This window comes from Anguilla anguilla, chromosome 6 (genome assembly GCF_013347855.1).
Source record: "Anguilla anguilla isolate fAngAng1 chromosome 6, fAngAng1.pri, whole genome shotgun sequence".
NCBI lineage: Eukaryota > Metazoa > Chordata > Actinopteri > Anguilliformes > Anguillidae > Anguilla > Anguilla anguilla.
This window is the reverse complement of record NC_049206.1, coordinates 1,067,501-1,092,500: the sequence shown is the minus strand read 5'-3', so window position 1 is coordinate 1,092,500 and position 25,000 is coordinate 1,067,501. Positions and strand designations below refer to the sequence as shown.

Below are 25,000 nucleotides of genomic sequence, written 5' to 3'. Positions count from 1 at the left end.
GCGGATCACCCCAGTCAGGACCGGGCGGCTGACCCGCGGCGCTGGCATCGCTGCTGGACTTATTCGTCTGGGGCATCGTCGGTAAGTGTGAGACTTCGGCGCTGTATTTGGACAACACCGAACGGGAACATAAAGCGTGACGCCTTATAGCCCTGCGCGCGGTAATACCTCGGGTCAACCGCAACAGTGCAATACGTATGACTGGGGACGAATTCACAATGTCTTATCTTTTAAAAGTCTGTAATAGGTGTGCAGCTAGATAGGTAGCAAATGTTGTTGAATGAACTCAGTACAGCTAATTTATCTCGCTGAGACACGTTAGCTAGCCAGCAGAGTTAGCCGACTTCCTATATTTTGTGGCAGCACCACTGTCACCAAAGTAGCCCAGGAAATGAACTAACGTTACACTGTAAAATAAATCAAATTAAATCAGATTACGCTAGATGGCGAGTTACATTAAATTATAGCCAAGTGGCTCTAAAGAACAAACTTTGAGCAAGCATTAGCTTTAGCTTCCTCGGCTCTACGCTGTCCTCAGCGCTTTCTGCTGCTGTTAATCAAGCTGTTTACCCTGCGTGCTACAGCCAAGACCGCTCGATCGCGGCAATGTTTTCAAATAAATCGGAAAGAGAATCACAGCCAAAATAAGCTACCTGTTAAAGGTAACTTCTGTTCATTTGAGAACCTGAGTGAATTTATGTAAAAGTTAAAGTGCCCCTCGGTAAAGCCACTCTGTCATACCTCGGTTGTTGATGTCAGGACATCCAGAAACCCCAGCCTTGGCACTGCGGCTGTAATCGCAGATTCCAAGAAGCAGCGATATGACTGGCTAAAATTGTGGACGGCTCAAAATACAAACCTCTGATTGGCCAACACGTCGCGTACAAGTTCTGAATCAGGAAGCGATTGAGGAAGTAACGTTAAGGTTGGTTGACCGGCGACGATGGCACCATGTGCGTGAACGCGAATAGAGAAAGGGTTAAATAGCGGTCCACCATAATAACTGTTTAGGACAGTAAGTACGATCATAACTCTCGATTTACTTGCCGTCAAACAGTAGCATGGCTATTTACAGCGTATTAAACAACAATAAGAACTATAGCACAAGCCATAACGATTTGCCTTCGAACACTGCTTCAAGGAAGGCACTGTAATCTTGCAGATGGTCTGTATTTAATATCTCAGGGTGAGCTGGACAAAGATTGTTGACATAACACAAAGATCTGCGGTTTTACCGCACTCCACTGTAGACCGTCCCCTGTCCACTATATGTGGCTCGCTGCGATTTTCTGTGTACATCAGCCCATCCACGTGATTAAAACAAATCTGAATGACGCTTCCTTTTAGCAGACGCACAACAATAGGTTATTAAAGTAATTTAATGTTTGGTAATATCTAGAGACACAACATGCACTGATAATGTAATAATAATTGTTGGTAGAGTAAAATAGATCCATATCTCTATTAAAAAAACAAAATAAAAAATCCAGCAGCCACAGGTATATGGTGATAGGTAAAGAGTTATTTATGTCCAAGAATGAAATACTAAAATACAACACTCCAGATATAAGGAATATCCCCCCGCAAAGGAGGCACGTTGAAGCACTGGTTTTTGGTGCAGTGATGGGCCCTGTAGTCTGGTGCCCAGTTCTGACTGCGGTCGGCCATCTTGTCACCTGGGAGTGATTCAGCCAGCAGGGACATGTCGTGTTTTGGTAGGAGCTGAAAGGTCAGGGGTCAGCAGAGGGAGGTTGTGGTCAGCAGGCGCAGTTCTTGGGCGGCTCTGGGGGTGGGTCTGTGAGTCGTGTTGCCTTGGCGCCGCTGGTGATTGGCAGATCAGCGTCTCCGGCCTGTGGCATGTTCGCGAGGATGACGTCCACCAGCCGGTCGAACACCCGGCGCACGTTTGTGTTCTCCTTGGCGCTCGTCTCGACGTACTCGAACCCTGCGCCATGGCAACGGCCACACAGAGTAAGACATTCCGATGAGAACCTGAGAACCACAGCGTATGTATTCGTGCCTATCGTGTTCACTAAAATCCCCTTGCGCATTAAATTCTGACAGTATCTAATAGAATAACTAAACAATAGCTAGCTAGAAACATCTGTGTTTGCGTACATACGCAGGGTACATCTCCGGCCTTAATGTGAATGCAGTGTGAAGTGCCCGGTATGCTGCCCCCCCCCCCCAGACTCACCCAGCTGCTGTGCCAGGCCCTTGCCTCTCAGCAGAGTGACTACACGCTCACCCTGTCGGTCACACTTATTCCCAACCAGGATCACCTGAGCACTGTCCAACGAGTATGTCTTTATTTGAGTGGCCCTGGAACACACACACACACATGCACAAACACACATACACACACACACATACACACATACACCCGGCACACACACACACACCCAGACATACACACACATGCACACACACACACGCACACACACACACATACACCCGGCGCACACACACACACACACCCAGACATACTCCCACACACACATGTACACACACCCACATGCACACACACATACATACACACATACACAGACATGCACACATACACACAAACATTTACATGTTATGTGATACATATCCAGTTTCTAAACAAATCCAAGAGACACCATGCAGTACAGCTGGTCATCAGGCCAGACAAAATGCAGTGTATGAACATGAGAAATGCAGCCAAGGCTGAAATGCACACAGTCTGACATGCAACATGTACAAAATAATGTGTAAACAGATTACCACATACATCAGATGCACATCAATCTGATTAGTTAACTGTAGTGGGTTTTAGTGAATAGAGCCACGGGAATTCACAATCACACCCCTGCAGTCACGTGCACTCACAATCACACCCCTGCAGTCATGTGCCAGAATTTCAGGCATAATCATCCCATTCTAGCCTTTTAACTTTCACTGTTTTTTTTCTTCTTCTTCAGATCACTGTATTCTAGAACTCTTCCTCGCGGCTACGTTTTCAACATTCCGGAATGCCAAATCCCCGTCTTCCGCGCTGACCCACCAGTCCTGCACGGCGTTGAAGGACTCCTCGTTGGTGATGTCATACATGAGGACGAAGCCCATGGCTCCTCTGTAGTAGGCCGTGGTGATGGTCCGGTACCGCTCCTGCCCTGCGGTGTCCTGGGGGGGGGGGGGGCGCACACAGAGCAAAGCATGATGGGAGTTTTGCTGACACACTGCCTGCCCTCATTAAATGTGCTTTTTTCTGTGCACATCAGGGCAAACATCCTTTGACAAATAAACCAAACAAATGACACAGGATCTAAAGGATCTGCCGGGTTAGTAACTCCTCATCTGTGTGCATGACGCATATTTGCTGTTCCACTGGTTCCGCTTTGTGAAGCAGGCAAAGCCATGTCTGCACCGGAAACAGAGATGAAAGAAATGAATCAAACTTTTGTGTTTGGCTTAAATATGGAACAGGAACCAAAGTAAACCAAACATTTTGAACTACCTGCTAACATCAAAATAAACAGATTATAGTCTGAGAAAAGGTGTGTTGCCTCCAGTTTGACCTGGCCTGTAGCAGTGTTAGAGAGGAGGGGGGAGGCTCTGAGGGGGGAGGTGCGTTTCTCTCCCAGTCGCAGGTCACAAACAGCACGCTCCAGATTTACACGTCATCTGCGGGAAGCTGATTGCACCTGACAACGCCGTCTCACACAATCACTTATTAACCTTAATCAAAGCAGATAACCAGAACATAATCTACCATGAGCCAGAACCGCACCACCTCACTCTGAACACACCACCTCACTCTGAACACACCACCTCACTCTGAACACACCACCTCACTCTGAACACACCTCACTCTAAACACACCACCTCACTCTGAACACACCACCTCACTCTGAACACACCTCACTCTGAACACACCTCACTCTGAACACACCACCTCACTCTGAACACACCACCTCACTCTGAACACACCACCTCACTCTGAACACACCTCACTCTGAACACACCACCTCACTCTGAACACACCACCTCACTCTGAACACACCTCACTCTAAACACACCACCTCACTCTGAACACACCACCTCACTCTGAACATACCTCACTCTAAACACACCACCTCACTCTGAACACACCTCACTCTGAACACACCACCTCACTCTGAACATACCTCACTCTAAACACACCACCTCACTCTGAACACAGCTCACTCTGAACACACCACCTCACACTAAACACACCACCTCACTCTGAACACACCACCTCACTCTGAACACACCTCACTCTGAACACACCACCTCACTCTGAACACACCACCTCACTCTGAACACACCTCACTCTAAACCCACCACCTCACTCTGAACACACCACCTCACTCTGAACATACCTCACTCTGAACACACCACCTCACTCTGAACACACCTCACTCTAAACACACCACCTCACTCTGAACACACCTCACTCTAAACACACCACCTCACTCTGAACACACCACCTCACTCTGAACACACCTCACTCTAAACACACCACCTCACTCTGAACACACCACCTCACTCTGAACACACCTCACTCTAAACACACCACCTCACTCTAAACACACCACCTCACTCTGAACACACCACCTCACTCTGAACACACCTCACTCTAAACACACCACCTCACTCTGAACACACCTCACTCTGAACACACCACCTCATTGCAACCAGCTAATATATAAGCTTACATACTAACCAAGCCTAGCCCTACTTAACTCCAGTACAAACACAGCGCAGCCCTGCTTAGCTTCAATACTAACCCAGGACAGCCCTGCTTAGCTTCAGTACTATCCAATCACAATCCTGCTTAGCTTCAGTATTATCCAATCACAGCCCTGCTTAGCTTCAGTCCTATCCAATCACAGCCCTGCTTAGCTTCAGTACTATCCAATCCCAGCCCCAGTGACTATAAGAGACTAAAGGAAAGAGGATGAAAAAATTCTCAATGTGTGAAAGGAGGACATTTTGGGAGGGGGGTAAGAGGGGATAGAGGGAATTATGGGAGAAGTGGGTTGCCAGGTGCTGGAAGGATGCCACCCACCCAGATCTGGAGCTTGATCCTCTTGGTGTCCCGGTAGACGGTCTTGACCTTGAAGTCGATGCCCACGGTGCTGACGAAGGCGGGGCTGAAGGAGTCGTCCGCGTAGCGGAACAGGAAGGAAGTCTTCCCCACGCTGCTGTTCCCGATGATCAGCAGCTTGAACATGCAGTCGAAGGTGGGCTCGACCTCCTTCAGTCCCGCTCCAAAATCCGCCTTCGCCATCTGGGCCGAGCAGTCGAGATGTAAATCTGAAACCACAAACTAGCGAGCAAATTTCAATCAGTCATTCAGGCCGGACGTTTACATTGTCCGGTCGGGACCACAAACCAGACCTGTACAAACCAGGCAACCCTATGTGTGAATATAAAGAGATCACTTCATAAATAAATCTATCATCTACATTTATTTTTATGTTTATGCTGCATTGTAAATGTGGCATTGAAACATTATGACAGTACTACTAGGCTATAAACATGTGTTTCCCATATAATTTCTCTGAAGATGGTTATAAAACAAACAAAACCAACATCACTACAGTGGGTAAATATTAAACTCAAAAGTGAATAATACTGCAAGTACAGTTGCCGTATACTAGTGTCACGCGAGTGAAATTACACTGGACATTCTCAGACCACCAAACCAAATCCAAACCATGTAAGTGTGAATGTATTTATTCCATGCTAAGTGGAAATATGATCATTCACAGCAAGTCGCCAGAGTGTACGACTGGAGTGAACTGAGGAACCAACCTGGTAATGGAATTACGCGCGTATCCCTGAGAAACAACGAGAAAAGACGAGGAAAATTCTGTTGTCATAGGAACGGATCCAGACGCGCGCAGGAACTGCGCCAAGAGGTCACCTTCGCGTGCTGAAGCCAAGGAACACCACTGCAGCTCACTAAAACCCCTATGACAACACAGAAGATTTCAAAGTAATGCTCAGAACTGTGACGATGATCAATATCTCGCTGACCATCGTCGGTCTTGCTCGACGATAGCATTCATGTTAAGTATTTTCAAAAATTAAAAAGGTGTCAAGCGCTCACAAACCGTTCCTGAATAGAGTACACCAAGGGATGAGAATTGTCAAGCTTGTTCTAGAATTAAACGTATACAATATTAAAATATGTTTAATTACGTTTTTAATTAAAAAATGCAGGCTTGCATACAAATGAAAATCTCACCTTTAGTATGCTTTGTTGGTGGTTTACAGGAACAAAGTTCGTGAAGGCAAACGTTGGAAATGAGAGGTGCGTGCGTACACGCAAATCCACTGTTGCCGAAGTGCTGAAGGATTTGCAAGATGTAGATAGGCTACCAGAGCGTGGTTGCTCGGTGCATTTCCGTTCACCATCGCCGAAATTAATTATCTTTAGGTGATTAATGGAAAAAAGCGCCACCTTTACCGTGTTAATAAATCATTTACAGATAACTCGTTTTAAATCAGGACAATTCATTATTTGTGCGCGAAGGGAAGGTTTCCGAAGGGAGGTGTTCGACCAATACTCCTGTGCTGGCGACTTTCGCATTTGTTTTATAGTTCCGTTTAGCAGTGGCGGTAGCAGGGTTTTAAAAATGGGAATTTATAATTTGGAGTGTTAGAACTGAATTACCAATAATATGTTTCAACGTTTCAGAGGTCCAATCGGGTAAATGTTGGTGTAGATGCAGATCGGCTCAGTTAATAATTGCTTATCTGTGGTGAAGATTCTCCAGAAGCCGAATGAACGATGAAAGCCGAATTTAGATTATAAGAATTGTTCCTGAGGGACCTCGTTCTACCTGCTGGCTCAAGTTGACGGCTTCGTCCTTGCGGCCACACACATGAAGTGTAATTGCTTGAATTATTAAAATATCTTCAGCTAAATTCTATTAGTAACATGCTAATTGTATTCCGCCATTACTGCCATTTAAAAGCCCTTCTGGCATTCAGATAATTCACAAGTTAAATAATCCAGATGAGCCAATTGTGACATCTAAGTAAATTTATTTCTTGCCTCATCATGTTTCTTCAGAAAATAGTGTTGTTGTTTTTGTTTTTTTGTTTTTTTGGTCTTTTTCAGATCTACTGCCAGGGCCCAGGTGTGACAGAAACACTCAAGAAGAAGCTGCTTCTGCGGTGACTGTTGTTCTGTGGGTTACCACAGAATTAGATCTTCTGCAAAGAGAAGTACAATGTCTGTATCATGACATTATAAAAACAAAGTTACTTTTCTGCCTTTTCCAGGTTTTCCTCTGCTCTTTGCTGTCTGTCCATCTTTCATTCACCTGCTATACTCACCCTGCGAAACCCCTCCCCCAAATTCAGCATATCCAGCATGGAGAATGTGCGTGGGCAGGAGATAAGAATAGAGAAATGTTGTTGACAACATTCATTCACCCTTCACATCAGCACACACACACCTGTCTCTGTGGTCAAACCCTCTGAACAGTTATTGATTCTTACACTAGAGGGCAATGACGAGCCACAATCGCTGCAAAAGCAATAAAGCTTCAACACACTACCCTCTTTTTCTCCATTGTAACTCTCACTCTTAAGATTTCTCCTTCCACACCTTGTTTCCTTCAACACAGCACATTGCCGCACCACCATAAAAAGTTTTAAACACTTTTGTCCGCAGTAGTTTTTTATGATCACGCGATGCAGTGTGTGACATGTCACATGACAGCTTTGCGAATCAGAATGCAGCCTGACAATGTGAGGAAATCCTGCCGGTCACAAGGTCACATTGAACCCCACAGGAAGTGGCTGACCCAAACAGGAAGTTGTCACAGTTAGGAAGAGGATTTACCAGGAAGGATCATCCAGGGATCACGTGACATGGCCCATATTGTGAACATTCACAAAGCCGCTGTTACTGTGACTCACATTCAGAGTCCCAAGTGAGACTCCTTTATTGTCACATCACTCACATTCACAGTCCCGAGTGAGATTCCTTTACTGTGACATCACTCACATTCACAGTCCTGACTGAGACTCCTTTACTGTGACATCACACAGACACACACACACAAACTCTATTTCAGGTCTTAAGATTAAGCAGTCAATTCAAATAATGAATTGAAATCATAATTTCTTCATTGAATGCAGGCTCACTAGTTCTAAGTTACAAAACAAAGGTTATTTACAGATAACCATCACAAAGATTCTGTACAAAGTACCAGAAGGGATGGGGCAAAGACCAGGCCTGAAAAAGCAAGCAGTTCAGGTAAAACATTCATTCATAACATATGGTGGATTAGTGACGTAGGTGAGGTACAGTATATAGGTTAGTTTAGGTGTATCTAAAACTTTTTAAAAAATTATTATTATTATTATTATTTAAGATATTATTTTATATATTTTTAAATATTTATTTAAGATATATTATTATTTAAGATATTATTTTCTCCTTAAATGCATTTACCCTTCTGTCCTAAAAAGATTCCTGAGCTCCAAAGATAAAGTATTTTAGCATCCTCCAGGGGATAGCAGAACAAACACACAATTCCATGCTCGGGTAGCAACCCTTACAAATTAAGTAAAAACACACGCACCCACACACAGGTACAAATATACACCTATACACACACAGGTATGATATTCATTTTTAATTTTTGTATAAAATTCTATATGATATAACATTGCATATATTTATATATATATTAATCAACATACTACAAACATTTTTCAACTAAACACTACATTAATCGTTTCTAAGTGTTCCTGTAATTGTGGCCTGTTTTGCTGTCGTATAATACTTAAGATAGTGAAATGTACCAAGACTGGTCACTCAAAGACCTGCTAGGTCCGCTATGAGTGGAACACTGGCAGGGCTGTAGAGTGCAGTGAGGAAAGTACAGGTGCTGCTGCTCTCTGTCACAGCCTGGTGGAGTGGGGGGGGGGGGGGGGGGGGGAGGGGGTAAGGGGTGGAGCATAGCTGGGATGGGGGTGGGGTCTAGTATGAGGCGGGGTAGAACAGGGGGTGGGGCAAGGTGGGGATGAGGCAGGCGAGAGATGTCAGAAGCTAGCAAATTCGATGTACCATATTATACCACTTTTTTAAGTTTAAATGAAAAAACAAAAAAACTCACACATCTGAATGCTTTGTACACTTAGGCAAAGAACACTTGTACCTCTTTCATAACAGTTTCATTTAATTTCTTTTTTTAACACTATAAACAAAGGCAGTGCTATTCATCCTAATTTATAAAGGAAAGGAACGGGCTGTTCGGCACAGAGATGATTAGGATTGGGCAGCGAGACACGGAACTGTAATGGCTGATTCTGCAGGTATTACAGAATGGGCGTGATATTAGGGACAAATCGCGCGTGGAATTCAGTCACACACTCTTGGAGTGGAGAGATCAGCTGAAGCAGACAGGAAGGAAGAAGCAGCCAGGTGTGGGTCGCTGCAGGTAGAAAAGGTGATGGGAGAGGTTGGCAGCGAAGCCACACAGACTGTTAATCGGAAATATGAAACTGTTTTTTTTATCCTGTTAATGGTGTATCCTGTTGATATAGAACAGGGTGTAGAACAGAGCGAGAGATGGTGTCTTTCAACTGTAAGCAGTTTTGAGGACACAAAGCAAAGTGAGTAAGCACCCTTTCCCACCAACTTTGCAGCAATCACGTGACATTCCAAAATGGTGAATAAAAGAAGGCTAAAAAGATTGTAACAACTGTCCTTGTATGACTGATACAGACATGATAGACAGCACATCCATAAAAATATTTTTTTTTCAACAATTTCACTGGTTTGCACATTTATGAAATAAACCCTTAATAACAACACAAAACTGTACTTTTAATTGTTACATACCATTTAGTAATGTCTCAATTTCTTGTAACATCCTGCTATTCTCTCAATACAAATATTTACAACCAAAAGACAGCAGGCGTGTCTGACATGTTTAAATACATACTGCAGAAAATGTTTTATAATTATATGCTGCAGAGTGTTGTATAAGTACACACTGCAGAGAGAGTTGTATAATTACGCACTTCAGAGAGTGTTGTATGATTACACACTTCAGAGAGTGTTGTATAATTACACACTTCAGTGTTGTATGATTACACACTGCAGACAGTGTTGTACAATTACACACCAGAGAGTTGTATAATTACACACTGCAGTGTTATATAATTACACACTTCAGAGTGTTGTATAATTACACACTGCAATGTTGTATAATTACATACTTCAGAGAGTGTTGTATAATTACACACTACAGGGAGTGTTGTATAATTACACACTGCAGAGAGTGTTGTATAATTACACACTACAGAGAGTGTTGTATAATTACACACTACAGAGAGTGTTGTATAATTACACACTGCAGACAGTGTTGGATAAACACACGCGTTGCTGCTGAAATCAGTGATATAATGAAGACAGTACCAGGAGATCCTCGCTGTACCAGGAGTCCGGTGAGGGAGCGTGTGCAAACGCACACATCCTCTCACGAAAGGAAATGATAGGTCCCTTAGATCCATGTCCTCCTCTCAGTACTGTGATGTCATTTCCTGAAGCCCCCCAGCCCCACAGGGAGCGACTGTACAACTCCTGTGAATGTGGCGCATGTACTGCACCACGGTCTCCAGCAGGAGGCGCTCAAGACTGCTTCCTGTGTGGGGATTGGAGGAGACTCTACAAAGCCAGTGCCAGCTCAGTTATCCGGGTTAGGCAGCTGATTTCCCCCTTCACACACAGGTCTCCTACATTGAAAAATTCTGTGTCTAGTTTCAGTTAGGTCAGGCAGGATGTCTACCCTCAGAAGCCATGTAGGGCAAATCCTAATGTTACGCTAGTTTGTCTTAACAGTTTTAGCAGTGATGTAAATCCTAACAAACACAACACAGTTGAAGAGTGACAGTTTTAAGAAAACAGTAACAGTAACATCTTTAACAATATAGCTCAGTTATATGATCCCAAATAGTTAGAAAAGTTAGATAAACAATGGAAACACGGTTTATCAGCTAAAATCAATATATATATATATATATATATATATATATATGTTTCATTTGGTAAAATGCAATGAGATTAATTGTTAGTGAAGTTAAACAGCTGGTTATATCTGCCATTGATATGAGGCAAAAGCCAGCTTGCTACATTGGGTAAAAAAGCAACTTAAACCTGGAAGAGCCTGACACTGATATTTCAGAGAAGTATTGCATGCAATTTTGTAATGGTGTTCTTAAAACAGGCAAAGCCATGTTAAGCAAGGACAACACCACCGTTTATTCCATTCCTAAAATAAATGATCAGATTTTCCCTGACAGAATCACAATATCTTCTATGTGCAATGTCTCATATTTATGCAAGAATTTTTGAGAGTCGAGTCCTCCATCAAGAAATTGTACCAGAAACAAAAGGTCTTATGTAAGAATGTCACAACCTTTCATGTTCTTTATCGGGAATGTTTCTGCTTTATCCGGGAACGTTTCTGCTTTATCCGGGAACGTTGCTTCTGTTCACACTTGAGCTGTGGCGGAAGATTTCCGTAAATCTTATTAAGTCCTGAGCCAGCAAATTGGAGGAATGTTTCACACGGAAAACTGACTCCGGCTCTGTTCATGCATGACATTGAGACGGAAAATCACCGGAACGTTTACAGGTCAAGATGCATGTGTGAAAGGGGATCAGGAAAAAGACTGCAGACAGACGCAGAGAGAAAGAGAGACAGACAGATACGGAGAGAGAAGGAGAAAGAGATGTCTAAGGGCTGAAGGTCTCGTGCTCCTGCTGCAGACGCCAGTCTTTCTATCTGTCCGTCAGTCTGTCCACCGCCTCCCCCTCTATCCCCCCCCCCCATTCCCGGCACATTCCCCCATGTGTCACCGGTGGTGCGCTCCCTCTAGTGGTGGGCTGTGGTGGTGCGGGCCGCTGGGGGAGTCCTGCTCCTCGGCGAAGCTCTCTGCACTGCCGTCTCCGTCCAGCAGAGTGCCGCAGCTGGAGTTTGGAGACAGCGCCCCCTGGAGGAGGGCGTCGTCTGCGCCCAGCCCCTCGTCGTGGGCGCCCAACCCGCCCCGCCTCCCTGCCCCGCCCCCGGCCCCGCCCGCGTGGTCCTGGTCGTTCAGCAGGCGGGACAGGAAGCTGATGTATCGCATGGTGAGGCGCAGGATCTCGTTCTTGCTGAGCTTCTTGTCGGGCGGGTGCGTGGGGATGAGCTTGCGCAGCTCGGCGAAGGCCCCGTTCACATTCTGCTGCCTCCAGCGCTCCCGGCTGTTTGTGAAGATCCGCCGCACCACCTTCGGCTGTCCGGCTGGCCCGACAGAGGAGGAGGAGGAGGAGGAAGAGAGAAGTGAGTGAACATTTTCTTTTTTTTTCCCCCAGTTCAGATTTGTGATATTTCTCAACGTGAGTGCCTGTTGCTGGGAGACTGATGTGAGCCTGCAGAGGTGTCTACCTCAAACGTGGAACCCGGGGAGAACTCGGGGAGAACCTGGACCCCTGTCTAGAGCGAACAGATACAGGTCGTGTGCAGTGTAACCAATAACAGGTGACTCTGGAGTCCACTGTGCTATGGAAGCTATTTCATATCCTCTAAGTGCTGCTTTCACACGACAGATGAAACACTTTTACAGTCATTAAGCCTGTGGGAAAACAGGTGATGGAGAGTGCAGTGCAGAAAGAGAAAGGAGAAAGACAGGATGACTGAAGGAAAGGAGAAAGACAGGATGACCGAAGGAAAGGAGAAAGACAGGATGACGGAACCGTGCGCTCGGGAGAAGAGTCTGACCGAACAAGGACACGTGAGAAGCGTGTCTCACCACACGTATAAAGATGTAAAATGCGCCTACCCTCGTCGATCTCAACCTCGTAAGGAGCAGGACGCCGCTTCCGGTTGCTGGGATACATGCCATACTGATCTGCATCACCGCCAAAGCCACTGCCAGGAAAATGTAAGAACGTAAGCAACAACACACACACTCTCACACACACGCACACATTCATACATACATACACACACGCACACACACACATTCATACACACACACACACACACACACACACTCATACACACACATGCATACACGCACGCACACACACACACACACACACTCATACACACACATGCATACACGCACGCACACACACACACACACACACACACACTCACATATGTACACACACACGTGCACGCACGCACACACACACACTCATACACACACACACGCACACACACACAGCATATGTGCACAGGCACGCACACACACACACACACAGGCATGCATGCACATGTACACTTTGGCACACATTAATAAACAGCATATAGATTTTCTAGTTGTACTAATAGAACTTGTTGTGTGTAATCAGTTTTTAAACTAACTTTCACCAGAACAGGTTGTTTTAAATAAATTCACATTTGCACAGTGAGTTTATCCTTTATTATTATTGTTGTTGTTGTTGTTGTTATTATTATGTGTTTGACTTATTTGTATAGAATTGTCTGGTTTGTACGTAAATATAAGCAGTCTGTTATATTTTTTAATATGAGAATCCAGATTTTATTTAGACTCATCAACATAACAAGGGAACGGTGAAACAGCAACAATTAGAGCCCATTACTACCTAAAATTTATTTTACTTGAACAGCATGGTTCACTATGTTTTAATTAGACATAATTTCTCTGTTGTAATTAGATAATTGCTGCGTTCCTTGTCGTCAACTGCGCGACGAATGTGCACGTGTCGGGGTTATTTGAACTGCACCAGGTTGACAATTAGCCATCAGCGCTTCGAAAAAACGTTGACCCATCTTTCTTGAATTGAGGAAAAGGCACCGCGTTGCTGTTAGACTGAATACAGCCCATGTGCCTTAGCATTAACTCATAGCCCATTACTCACCCAGTAGGCCAAATGAGCCACGAACATCGGTCTGTCAAGCCCGAACTCTTCACATGTCCACATATGTCTCCTAAAGATGAAGTCCACTTTACCTGTTCAGGGCGGTGAGTGGCGGCGCCAGGTTGCCGTAGAGCATCGCTCGGGCGGGCAGAGGGAACGCTGGGGGGCTAAGCTGCACCATTCGGGTTTCGTTGAGCGTGTCCCGGCGAGGCAACGGCAGCGGCGGTCGGCACAGCTCGGTGGTCTGCACCGCGCGACTGTCCTCTTTCTGTTCCCCGCCTTTTATATCGGCGGCCCCTCCTCTCCTCCCGAGCTCGATCACCGCCACTTCCTTTTTCAGCTCGATGGCGTCATAAGCCGTTTCCTTGGTAACGCCATTAACGATGACAGTCCCGTTACAGTGGTCGGCGGTGACCGCCTCCCTCCTCCCCTGGTTCTCCTTCGAGTCTGCCGCGGCTGCCACTGCCGTCGTGGTCTCCCGCTGCTCGGTGACCGGCCCGTCGCGTGCACGGTCCGGTCCAAGTGAGCCGCACGACTCCGCGGCTGGACTGCTCCGGTTCAGCTCCGCTTTCCGTTTTTCCATCATGACAGCAGGGCGTGGCTGAACATGAAATGGCATATGCCCAGGCTTCTGCGCGGCAATGTTCGAGAAACACGACCCACAGGGACGAATCACCCCTCCGTCCCCCTAATTCCGATGTGGGCTAATACAGGAATATGATTCTGTCACCTGGAAAAAGATGCATTTTTTTAGCTAGGCACGTTGCGCACGGTAGCCCTGCAGTCGCTGCGCGGATCTGAAGCTATTTGAAGTCCTTTCGGAGCATCGCCAGAAAAATTGATATGGGGTGACTCCTCCAATAAGAGTGTGGGCATTGGGACCCATATAGGCCTATTCAATATGAATGAATGAACCATTGCATTTACATAGCTCTTTCGCGAACGCGCAAAGTGCTTTCCAGTGATGAGTGGGAACTCACCTCACCTCACGCCTATATGTAAGCGTAATTAACAGTCGCGGCCATATGTGCCTCAGGGGACCGGATTAGCTGTTTGTGGTGTGGTAAAGCGTTCCACCTTGAAGGCTTGCCTCATACCTTTTTTCCCTTACAATTCCCACAAAGCGCTTACCTTAAAACCCTTAAAATGTAACCCTTTCGTTAAAATGTATCTAAATAATACTGAATCCTAAATCCTTCACAAATGACATATAAGATGCAGTTGCAAGTCCGTGGTGCGATGCCACAATGCCCGCGGATGTTGGTATTTCATATGACCATGGTTAACAATGAGCTCACGTTGTTTAATATGAGCGTCTGTCCTACTTGGACTTTACCCATCAGTCCTGGAAGGAGACGCACACGCACGAGGTGGCTGATCGGCGCAGAAGGGGGTCTTTATCAGCCGCGAGCACTAGTGCGCCGCAAACCGTCTGACGGTTAGACTTTGTCTATCTCTACAAGCACGACGTTCTTAGAAACCTGTTTAGGGTGGTCGTTTTTTTTTCTTTTTCTTTTTTCTGGAAAATCATGCACGCTAAAAAAAATTTCAGAAGTGTCTGTTTAGACGCGGTCGGACGAGATAATCAGATAATGTATAGGTGTCGGTCCTACAAATATCGAACACCGCTGTCTAATAACCCAAGTTTCAAATAGCGGTGTCCCACGACATGCAGGCCTGTTGATGAATGTTGGGACCAGCTTCGCTCAGATTTGAAAATGCTGCCGGCCATTCTTTTGTTTGTTTTTCGAGAGAGAACAGTGACACAAGTAAGGCCAAACTACTGCCATTCTGTGAAGGTCATATGTGTTAAACCATGGCATGGTGTGGCAGGAATGCGTCTGAATAATAAATAATGGCTATTTAATGCAGACCAAAAAGAGTCTGTTAACATGACCGCAAATATTCTTTAATATGTTATTGCTCACGGTATTAAAGTTGTAGGGTATCAAATCGAAATGTTTATTTTGAATATGTATCAGATAAAAATATATAAAAATGCGACGTCACAGCAAAATAAGTAAAACATATATATATTTATACAAGTTATACATTTATAAGTTATTTTTCCCTGCCTGGGAACAATGTATGAATGCCATACGTGATTTTACTCACTGCTGACGATTTATTGCTAACATTTTTGACTGCCTGTTTTATTTCTACATGCAAATGTGTATTTTTCGTTTGACTTCCGTGCTCTCCTTGTTCTCCCGAGTGGAAATGGTTTCTGTTGTTTCTAGAATTTAATCTCTTGCTTTGATAACATTTCGGCAACATTTGGTCAGCAAGGATGAAAACGTATAATTTGTATAGAATTTCTGTAGTTGTATATTTATCTTCTTTATGCTAGGCTAGTAATTCACACAATAAAACGTTTACTTTAAAGCCGTCTGTAAAAAAAAAAAAAAAACATGCAGTACATAAATAATTATTACGATTTAATATTTAACATTTTAAACAAATAATTATTATTATTTGTTTAAAATGTTCTCGTCGTGCATCAGTGAGCATTTTCATTTTTTTGGAGCTCAGTTTTTTTCGTAAAAGCGATTCAGAAACACCTGGCACTGTGAAAAATGAAAGATATAATTTCCCACTTTCATTCCTCACTGTCCGTTGACGAATTAATTTTTTAAAACGAGGTGCATGTTGTCCAGTTCGGCCATAGGAAATAAGTGCATGTAACCATATTTAAAATAGCTCGTGACAGAAATCATTCGATCCCAATAGCAGTGTCCCGAGCTGTTTGCGCTCACCAGTGTGTATCCATAGAATTATATTCTTAAAAAATCATAAACTAATAACAAAACGTTCAAAATATATACTCTACTGTTCGTCGTTTGTGTGTTGATTATAAATAAATAATGTAAATAATGTAGATATCTGACCAGCACTCTAATATTTAAGACGAACATCTAAGACTACCATTGTAATATTTTACCATGTAATAATATTTTAAACCTTTTATTTGAGCTATTTCGTTGACGCATCTAATAATTAAATGTTTTATGTCAGGATAGCTACAGCGGCGAGGTAATACTAATTGTCCTGAATTGTTCCTTTTAAAAATCGAAGGGAAACGGGCCTCCTTCTTCCAACAAACCACAAAACATTCAAAATGTCCGCAGTATGAACGCCTGTCGGAGCAATGCGCGGAAATACATTCACATTCATTTTTTCGAATCAAAAGGATCTTCAATTAAACCTGGATTGTTGTGAAATGCTTTTAATATTATTATTAATATTGCTTACCGTCTGCGGAGTGTTGTTGATTTTAGTCTGTGTGTGGAGCCATTTTGTGAGGGGTCATCCATGTCTGAGCTTTCAGATTCAGTGGAGTGCTGTGCGGATCTGGAAGTGAGGTCTATATAATTCCACATCACGTCCCGCGCGCCGCTCCGTGTTAGTAGCGGAACACGCGTGCAATGTGGCCAGGAGAGATAAGCGCGTGGCAGCGGCCACTTCGCATTCGATAAGCACTTAAACCCATTATTTATGAAATGATTCATCATTATTTGTCTTTTTTTTTCACCACCGAGGACAAAAACGTAAAATGTGTTGGTTTATTGGACAGGAGCATGCATATGAACCATTTGAGAATAGTCTACTTGGATTTTTCCCCCTAATTTGTCATATAAAAAACTTGGAGCCATCATCAAGCATAATATGCATAAACTAAATTTTTTATATAATGGACAAGAGAAAATATTTAAAGAGAAACCGTTTACACTCTTTCGTGTGTGTTTTAACAATATTTGAAATTAATAATTAGGCATATTTTTCCCACCATGCTATGAAATGGCATTAAGAAGGAACAGAGGACATGTCAATATGCACAACAGGACGCGATCGTCGCGCAAATGTGTGGACTGCATGTAGTATATGGTGTGAATCCTTCTGCATTAGAGTCGCGTAGTTATGCGCTCGTGCACAACACGCCTGCGTTGGTGGTGTACACGGGGAGAAGTCAAACCTAACGCCGTCTCAGGGTAACGTCTCTTTGTTAATTAAGCGAATCGCACGGATTAGGTTGACGCACATTTTCCCACGGCGCGAAAGCCTGAATGCAATGAATTAGATTGGGTCTGATAGCCGGAGAGAGTGTCCATGTATTAGTCTATGCCATTATGAAACCGCAGCATATAAAGAATGAAGAATATCTCCTTCATCAATCTTCATTTTTCTGAAAAGATATACTGATGTCGAATGCCAAAACTGAAAAATTTAAATTGAGTTTAAAGCCGGCTAGGCCTGATTTAATTCTATGTTAGCATTTTCAAACCTGTGTACTATGATTTTCTGGATATTGCATATTGAGTAGCCTATTTGTTTGAAATTTGTTTAAGATTAAATGGAATTTATTTGTTCATAGAACCGCTAGTAATGATACTAATACTACTACTACTACTACTACTAATAATAATAATGATAATACATTGTTATTATTATTATTAATAATAATAATAATAATAATAATAATCATAAATAATAATAATAATAATAATATAAAACGATTATTCTACCACTGATATTATTGTGCCCCGTGGTAAGCCCTTTCTCCTAAGGAGAAACATTAATAAAATAAAATGGAATTATCTAAAGGCCTTCTGTGGTGGCAGTTTATTCTCCTGATTTGCCTGAGCGATATCAGCCGGGTGTCCAGTGAAAGGAGATTTGTCTGAATTGGCGCAACCCTCAAAGGACCGCCTTGCGTAGAGCGATAAGCCCATATCAGTGCACCGGCCAGCTCGTGAATAGGGTTCTCCAGAGCGGCGCCGCCCTGCTCAGCGCGTGCAGCGGGAAACCGGGGAGCCCTTCCCGCACCGCCGCCCGCGAGACCCTGAAGCGATGCCTCAGTTCCCAAAGGAGAAACCTCTCCCCGCCAGTCGGATCCTTAACGGTCTCATTTAATTTAGCACTAGTGTTCAAATACTAATACTACTACTAATAATAATAATAATAAGAAGAAGAAGAGCAGAAAGAAGAATAATTGATATTATTGTTAAAACATTTTTCATGATAGTAGCCAAGTAGTAGCATTAGTAGTCTTCGACTTGATTAAATTGTAAACAATGTTAATACTTCCATTGATAGCATTATTTTATACTGCCATTGTTCTCTGTTGAGGTTATGATCAATGGACCAATAGCCCAAATTAAAATGAAAAAATAAATAATGATACAATTGTCATAAATTATAAAGCAAAATTTCGAAATCTGATTAATTCTTATTTTATTCGGCGAGGTAAATTTAGTCGTTTTATTATTATTTCCTGCGATGGCACTGAATTTTCCTTGTCGCATTTCTTTCTCACAAATGTTTTAAAAAGATGAATTTTTCGGAACCCAGAGCAAAAAATAAGAACAAGATCGCATTGGCCTATTATCACGACGCTGCTCAGACATTTGTATATTTACAAAAACACGCACTTTGCGATGGTATTCCCTTATCCTGTGTCACGACGAACATCCTGGGCTGCCGTGCACTAACATGAGCGAGCATCCTGGGCTGCCGTGCACTAACATGAGCGAGCATCCTGGGCTGCCGTGCACTAACATGAGCGAGCATCCTGGGCTGCCGTGCACTAAAATGAGGTGATAAAGGAAATGCGTTGACGCATTTACTCTGCTTTATACCGCCCCCTCACTCCCAACGGCTGAAGTGAGGCGAACATTAGGGCCTGTATACGCGCTTGAAGTGTAGCTTTACGTTTTTTATTCTCAGCTTAAGTTGTGTCTATATTGATCCTATATTGATCCGGAAATGCGGTACATTAAACAACTTTATTTTACCAAATCATGCCAATTGTATACCCACACAGTCTCAACCAAAGCATGCCAGTATTCTAAAACGTATTGTCAATATCATTAAAACAATGTTGAATTTTTTTTTTTTTTCAAATCACTGTTGACACTGCACCCCATAATACTGGTGCTCTGTGGTTGAGACTTTATGTGGTACAGTACAGAATTAAGCTCTGTAGATGTTAGTGAGTAACTGTTGCATGTTATTTGGAAAGAGCCGGTGCAATTGAGCTCTTTGAATTTTAGGAACTTTCAGGCCACAAAAGGTCTGTTGTGTCAATGCGAGCAGATATCTGGAAATCACACATAGCTTTCCTGGTAAGTGGAAGGCACTTAACCTGTATTGCTTCAGTATATATCCAGCTGTATAATTGGATACAATGTAAATGCTGTGTAAAAGTTGTGTAAGTCGCTCTGGAACATCTGCTAAATTCCTGTAATGTAATGTAACTTATATTCCCTTACATAAAATAAACTACTGCTACTTCAACACACTGTTAAAAATGTGCTTTATGCAGACTATTTATAACTGTAAATAAGCTACTAGGAACATGTTCAAGCATAACTCCTCTTTAACATGCTTTTAGTTCCCTCTGGCCACTGCACGTTAAGGTCATTCTGGTTGAGCTCATTTTAAATGATCAGTGCTCCAGAGAGAGTGAACAGTGTGTATTCCTCTGTGTGGGATGAGGGACGGTTCTTTGCGCAAAACCAAAATTACTTAAGAACTTTCTGCAATTAAAAGTTACCTCCAAGGCCCTCTGGCATCTGCACGTGCCCCATCTGCGTCCCTGAATGGAACCGTTGAAGCGAGCGCGTTCTGCAGTTCTTCTTTTTGTCCACCAGGTGTCACTGTAGCGGAGTCTCTGCGTCGTTGGCAGGAAGGCAGGCCGTCATCTTCTGCTGCGACCGCTATTGACGTAAACTTTTCCCACTCCGTGCGTGTGCATATTTTATTTTACTTTCTGCTTAACCTCTGTTTAACTACATAGGTTAACCAATGGCTTTGTACTCTTTTGCAGTGACAACCTGGGGAATCCAAGCGTGTGGGAAGGTAAGGGATTGTGTAGCCAACCAGATATAGGAGAGAATATTTGGCTGGGTGTAGACAGTTTTTTGGGGGTAATTTGTCAGGTAACTAGAGTTAACACCGCTACACCTTTCTGCTTTGGGATCTTTACTGACCTGTGAATCAGGGCCTTGGCATGCCTCATCCAGGAGACAGCATCTCCTACAGCACTGTGTCCCCATCACGGCTGGGGCACTGCATTTCTGTTTGGTCCAGAGTGCCCCCTTCAGAACACCACTGCCAGTAGCAAACTGGACATCCCTTCCAAATACTGAATTCCTCATATACTTAGTTTCAGCACTTAGCCATGAGAAGGGTACAGGGTGGTATGGCTGTTAAGCTTCAGCAGTTAGCCATGAGAAGGGTACAGGGTGGTATGGCTGCTTAGCTTCAGCAGTTTCTAACATGAGAATGGTACAGGGTGGTATGACTGCTTAGCTTCAGCAGTTTCTAATGTGAGAAGGGTACAGGGTGGTATGGCTGTTAAGCTTCAGCAGTTAGCCATGAGAAGGGTACAGGGTGGTATGACTGCTTAGCTTCAGCAGTTTCTAATGTGAGAAGGGTACAGGGTGGTATGGCTGTTAAGCTTCAGCAGTTAGCCATGAGAAGGGTACAGGGTGGTATGACTGCTTAGCTTCAGCAGTTTCTAATGTGAGAAGGGTACAGGGTGGTATGGCTGTTAAGCTTCAGCAGTTAGCCATGAGAAGGGTACAGGGCGGTATGGCTGCTCAGCTTCAGCAGTTACCCATGAGAAGAGTACAGGGTGGTATGGCTGCTTAGCTTCAGCAGTTTCTAACATGAGAAGGGTACAGGGTGGTATGACTGCTTAGCTTCAGCAGTTTCTAATGTGAGAAGGGTACAGGGTGGTATGACTGCTTAGCTTCAGCAGTTAGCCATGAGAAAGTTATAGGAGGGGGGTTGCGTTTCTTGCATTTTTGTGTTTTACCTAGCAATCAGTAAATGAATTGCACTATTCTGAATATCTATTTTACATCAAGCATAACTAAAGTCATATTTTACACACACACCACAGCTAGTCGCACTCAAACTCTCACACATCCCAGCTAGTCCCGCTCAAACTGTCTCACACACACACACCCCCCCAACTAGTCCCACTCAAACACACACACACACACCCCAGCTAGTCCCAGTCAAACTCTCACGCACACACACCCCAGTCAAACTCTTTTTTCGTTGTGTGTATAAATAAATGAATAACACAAATGAGCAAGGTATCAACGTCCAATCGCATGAAGGGGGAATACCAGCAGGTCGCCACCCTTCTGTGACGTCGCCAGCTGTTCCGTTCTAACCAATGAGATGCGTGTATGGTGACATCATTGAGGTGCCGCGTAAACAAGACGGCCAGTACTCTCGCTACAACAAAGAGCGGAACAGCCGCAGCGACGGGCGAACTACGACCAGAAATCATTCTGCACAACTGCGCTTAGCTTTCAGAGACAATAATGTGCGCATTTTTCCACGGTGAAAACCTGAGAACCAGCCTCTTCCCCCCCACGAGGGAACTTTTTGCCTGAGAGCAGCTGTGATCACCGCCTTGCCAAATCGCCCCCACTCCACCCCATGTCATATTAACCCCTTCGAAAGCTTGTAAATGCACTTTCACTTAAAGTTTCGGGTTCTGACCTTTGTAACCACTGCACTACCGGCATAACTAACATCGGCTTTAGGAGTACAGTCCAGTTTCCCGAAAATGCAGAGGCGAGATCGAAACATTAACCCAATTAAGACCTAGTTACGGTATCAATAATGGTGGCATCTACGTACTTTATCTAATGCAAATGCACAAAATCTGTAACGTGGCATAGCAGGCAGAGGAAAGCAGATGACCTAAAGCCCAGAGTCTTTGTCGGCTGAACAAAGAGCGACCTTTGACTGCGGGTAATAAAGGCCGCCCTTGGAGCGCCGCATTCCCCGCATTCCGAAACCGCAGGCGTTCCGGAGCGCGCGCAGAACTAGTCCGTAGGGAAAATAAGAAGACAGAAAAATACTTCCATAAAAAGTTTTATTTCGCGTGGTGCACGCGCAAATATGATTTGAGAACAAATGTCAAAATAGATCTTTTTCAATGCAACGACAGCAAAAAAAAAAAAAGTACAAAAATAACAATATGGGCTAAATGCTGGTCTTTATAAAACAAAGACAGAACTGAATAAAGTTGTGGCCTCCGAATAAACCTTCTGTCCGTGCATAGTGAAACTTTAAAACCAACGCTGGAAACACCACAACAGTGCCCCCCCCCCCTCCCCCCACCCTAACCAACTAGTGGTCATGGTTACCTCGCGCCCACATAAAACAGCAACTCTCATATATTCAGCACCGAACACGAGAACCTTCATTTTGCATAAAACCTTCGCAAACCAGTACTTGTAACAGGTAGCTAAAATTTAACTCGATTCCAACTAAAGTGGAAAATCTATCCGCTTCCTGCTTGCGCCCACGTGTTTTGTTCACAGTACACAGCTACACACAGACACTTTGAGGAAGTATCTGTGAAAGGAAGTTAGAGAACCCCGGTACACACCGCTCTTCCTCTTTCACGGTTTCCACGTGGCCGAGCCTAAACTCTGGGCCCCACAAGGACTTAGTACAGCATAATTAGCCTACTCCGTAACACAACTTGATCACGTATAATTCTATAAAACACCCACTTGAATCCCTGAAAAGTCTACGCTGGTGCTTTGCGTGCTGGTTAAAATGCCTCAATGGCAGTTCCCCAGGGATTCAGAGTCTTCAGCGGGAGTTCAGAGCACACCTGCCCGGCACCAGTATCGCAACCACCCTCTCCTGACTTTGCCTCGGCGCCCTCTTTACTCAGTAGTCCCGTAAAACTGGCTCCAAAAATATTAATGAGACTGGACACGTTGCTTGTGTCCATCTCCTCTCCCTCCGCGTCCTCGTCGCATGAGGGCAGAGTCGGTTTGTTTTTCTTAACCGGAGAATCCGCTCCAGGCGAGTCAACACCATCCGCGTCTCTTTTCCTGCAGGCTTTGCGACACGCTGCCCCGCGGTTTTGAGAGTTTGGTTCGGGAAGGCCACACCGGGAACCATCCTGCCCGGAACCGCGCGCCTGCAGAGGTTGAGTCGATGTCGCAATCCAAGAACCGTCGGTCGCGCCGCATACGGGTGAAACCGGGTTGCGGAGGACAGAGGCGTCCGATGAGGCAGAAGAAGCGCCAGATGTGTCCCCCTCGCCCGCACTCTGGGTTGGTCGGCAGCTGTGATCCAAATCTGAGTTTATCCTCACCTCAGTCTCGGTTTGGGGCAGGGCTGTGGGGTGAGTGCGTTTATCTGGCTCCGTAACCACAGTCGAATCGTCTTCACTGGCGACCGAAGAACCACAGCCTGCCAAGGGCTCAGACTCCCAAATAAACTGGCCCTGCTCCGGTTCCGTGGCCAGGTCCGTTTCCCCGGTCTCTCCCTGGTGCGATCCGCTGAGGCACACGCCACCGCCGTAGTTCGTCAGACACACCTCCCGAGCGCTCCGGAGAACTAGGGACACCAGGAGATTTTTATGGAGCTTGATTCCGCCTCGCTGTACGCGGGAATTATAAATCTTTCCCATTGATATGCTCATTATCCGGTGTGCATCCGCACTGAATTCCATACTTACAACAGCAAACCTAGCCAAGTTAGCTAGCCTGCCAACGTTGGCTACTTCTGTTTTGAAAGTGAGTCTTCGGCTAATTTTGCGTGCTCCCGTTCAAGAATCCAGCGAGAGTACAAAGATTAAAGTCCACCCATTCCAATTTCCGCTTTCATACCAGTACCGTTGGCTCAACGAAGCCGTGTGCCGCTAGCTACGTTTATCACTCATTTGTTTCACAGTATACAAGCCCTAGCAAAAAAATTGTTAAAACATTTCTTGGACAGCCCGTTCGGATGTGTTTTCGGGTTTTCCTCTAAACGGCTGGTTAATACTAAATGCGAAATAGTAGCATGGACGACATGCCTACTATCAGGATTCAAAACTGCGTAGCAAATCAGCAAAAGTCTGTTTTTACCAATTATATAGTGTGACGTAACGGTCACACCATCCAATAGGACGGGAGCCTGTTTGAAAAGCGGTGGGAACTGCAACCCGCCAAATCTGTGAACCAATAAGCAGGCGGGGTGGGGGAATCAAATTTTTAGTGAATGAAATTTTAGTAAACTATCACGTGATTTCCCATCTAACGACATTTAAAGGGTAGAAAGCCAGAGAATCCAATAAGCCAA

At 44.4% G+C, this 25,000-nt stretch overlaps 4 protein-coding genes across 10 annotated transcripts in view; all 4 read right to left on the bottom strand.

Annotated features, from left to right (window-relative positions):
* The window catches only part of LOC118228850 (nardilysin-like), a 20,856-nt gene extending 19,979 nt beyond the window's left edge, over positions 1 to 877 (bottom strand). Inside the window, exons 1-2 of one of the 2 annotated variants that reach the window (XM_035420362.1) lie at positions 742 to 877; positions 1 to 101 (exon numbers count right to left, since the gene is read on the bottom strand). The exon at positions 1 to 101 is cut by the window's left edge and continues 91 nt beyond it. In XM_035420362.1, the coding sequence (XP_035276253.1) occupies positions 1 to 76 (76 nt within the window). In that variant the 5' untranslated portion in view covers positions 77 to 101; positions 742 to 877. Of the gene's footprint in view, positions 102 to 653 lie in introns of both variants that reach the window. The other variant, XM_035420363.1, reaches the window with a different exon arrangement.
* Positions 878 to 1,363: 486 nt separating this feature from the next.
* Positions 1,364 to 7,408, bottom strand: LOC118228930 (ras-related protein Rab-3B-like). Of its 6 annotated transcripts, none has more exons than XM_035420522.1 (8): positions 7,336 to 7,408; positions 6,239 to 7,212; positions 6,101 to 6,151; positions 5,803 to 5,961; positions 5,054 to 5,314; positions 3,026 to 3,144; positions 2,198 to 2,322; positions 1,364 to 1,945 (listed from the first exon to the last, which is right to left on the bottom strand). In XM_035420522.1, exons 5-8 carry the CDS (start codon positions 5,273 to 5,275, stop codon positions 1,758 to 1,760), a joined length of 654 nt encoding a protein of 217 aa, XP_035276413.1. In that variant the 5' UTR covers positions 5,276 to 5,314; positions 5,803 to 5,961; positions 6,101 to 6,151; positions 6,239 to 7,212; positions 7,336 to 7,408; the 3' UTR covers positions 1,364 to 1,757. The 6 variants fall into 6 exon arrangements, with proteins under 6 accessions (XP_035276413.1, XP_035276410.1, XP_035276411.1 ...); XM_035420519.1 differs by having other exon boundaries at positions 6,105 to 6,151; XM_035420520.1 differs by having other exon boundaries at positions 5,054 to 5,275; positions 6,105 to 6,151.
* A 1,762-nt stretch (positions 7,409 to 9,170) lies between these two features.
* LOC118228907 (T-cell acute lymphocytic leukemia protein 1 homolog) lies at positions 9,171 to 17,271 on the bottom strand. Its single transcript, XM_035420490.1, has 4 exons — positions 17,141 to 17,271; positions 13,981 to 14,618; positions 12,841 to 12,929; positions 9,171 to 12,302 (listed from the first exon to the last, which is right to left on the bottom strand). The coding sequence occupies exons 2-4, from the start codon at positions 14,505 to 14,507 to the stop codon at positions 11,875 to 11,877; spliced, it is 1,044 nt and encodes a 347-aa protein (XP_035276381.1). The 5' UTR covers positions 14,508 to 14,618; positions 17,141 to 17,271; the 3' UTR covers positions 9,171 to 11,874.
* Positions 17,272 to 22,770: 5,499 nt separating this feature from the next.
* Positions 22,771 to 24,761, bottom strand: LOC118228912 (immediate early response gene 5 protein-like). Its single transcript, XM_035420497.1, has one exon. It carries the CDS (start codon positions 24,387 to 24,389, stop codon positions 23,475 to 23,477), a length of 915 nt encoding a protein of 304 aa, XP_035276388.1. The 5' UTR covers positions 24,390 to 24,761; the 3' UTR covers positions 22,771 to 23,474.
* Between the last annotated feature and the right edge of the window lie 239 nt (positions 24,762 to 25,000).

Excerpts from the sequence above, each read along its gene's own strand:
- LOC118228930 (XM_035420521.1), bottom strand. The coding sequence starts at position 5,275 with ATGGCGAAGGCGGATTTTGGAGCGGGACTGAAGGAGGTCGAGCCCACC. Across the intron at positions 3,145-5,053 it reads GGATCAAGCTCCAGATCTGG|GACACCGCAGGGCAGGAGCG; the intron begins GTGGGTGGCATC and ends CCCCCCCCCCAG. Across the intron at positions 2,323-3,025 it reads TTCAACGCCGTGCAGGACTG|GGCCACTCAAATAAAGACAT; the intron begins GTGGGTCAGCGC and ends TGTGTGTTCCAG.
- LOC118228907 (XM_035420490.1), bottom strand. The coding sequence starts at position 14,507 with ATGCCATTTCATGTTCAGCCACGCCCTGCTGTCATGATGGAAAAACGG. Across the intron at positions 12,930-13,980 it reads CCACTCACCGCCCTGAACAG|TGGCTTTGGCGGTGATGCAG; the intron begins GTAAAGTGGACT and ends TTTTCCTGGCAG. Across the intron at positions 12,303-12,840 it reads CGAGGTTGAGATCGACGAGG|CCGGACAGCCGAAGGTGGTG; the intron begins GTAGGCGCATTT and ends CTGTCGGGCCAG.
- LOC118228912 (XM_035420497.1), bottom strand. The coding sequence starts at position 24,389 with ATGGAATTCAGTGCGGATGCACACCGGATAATGAGCATATCAATGGGA.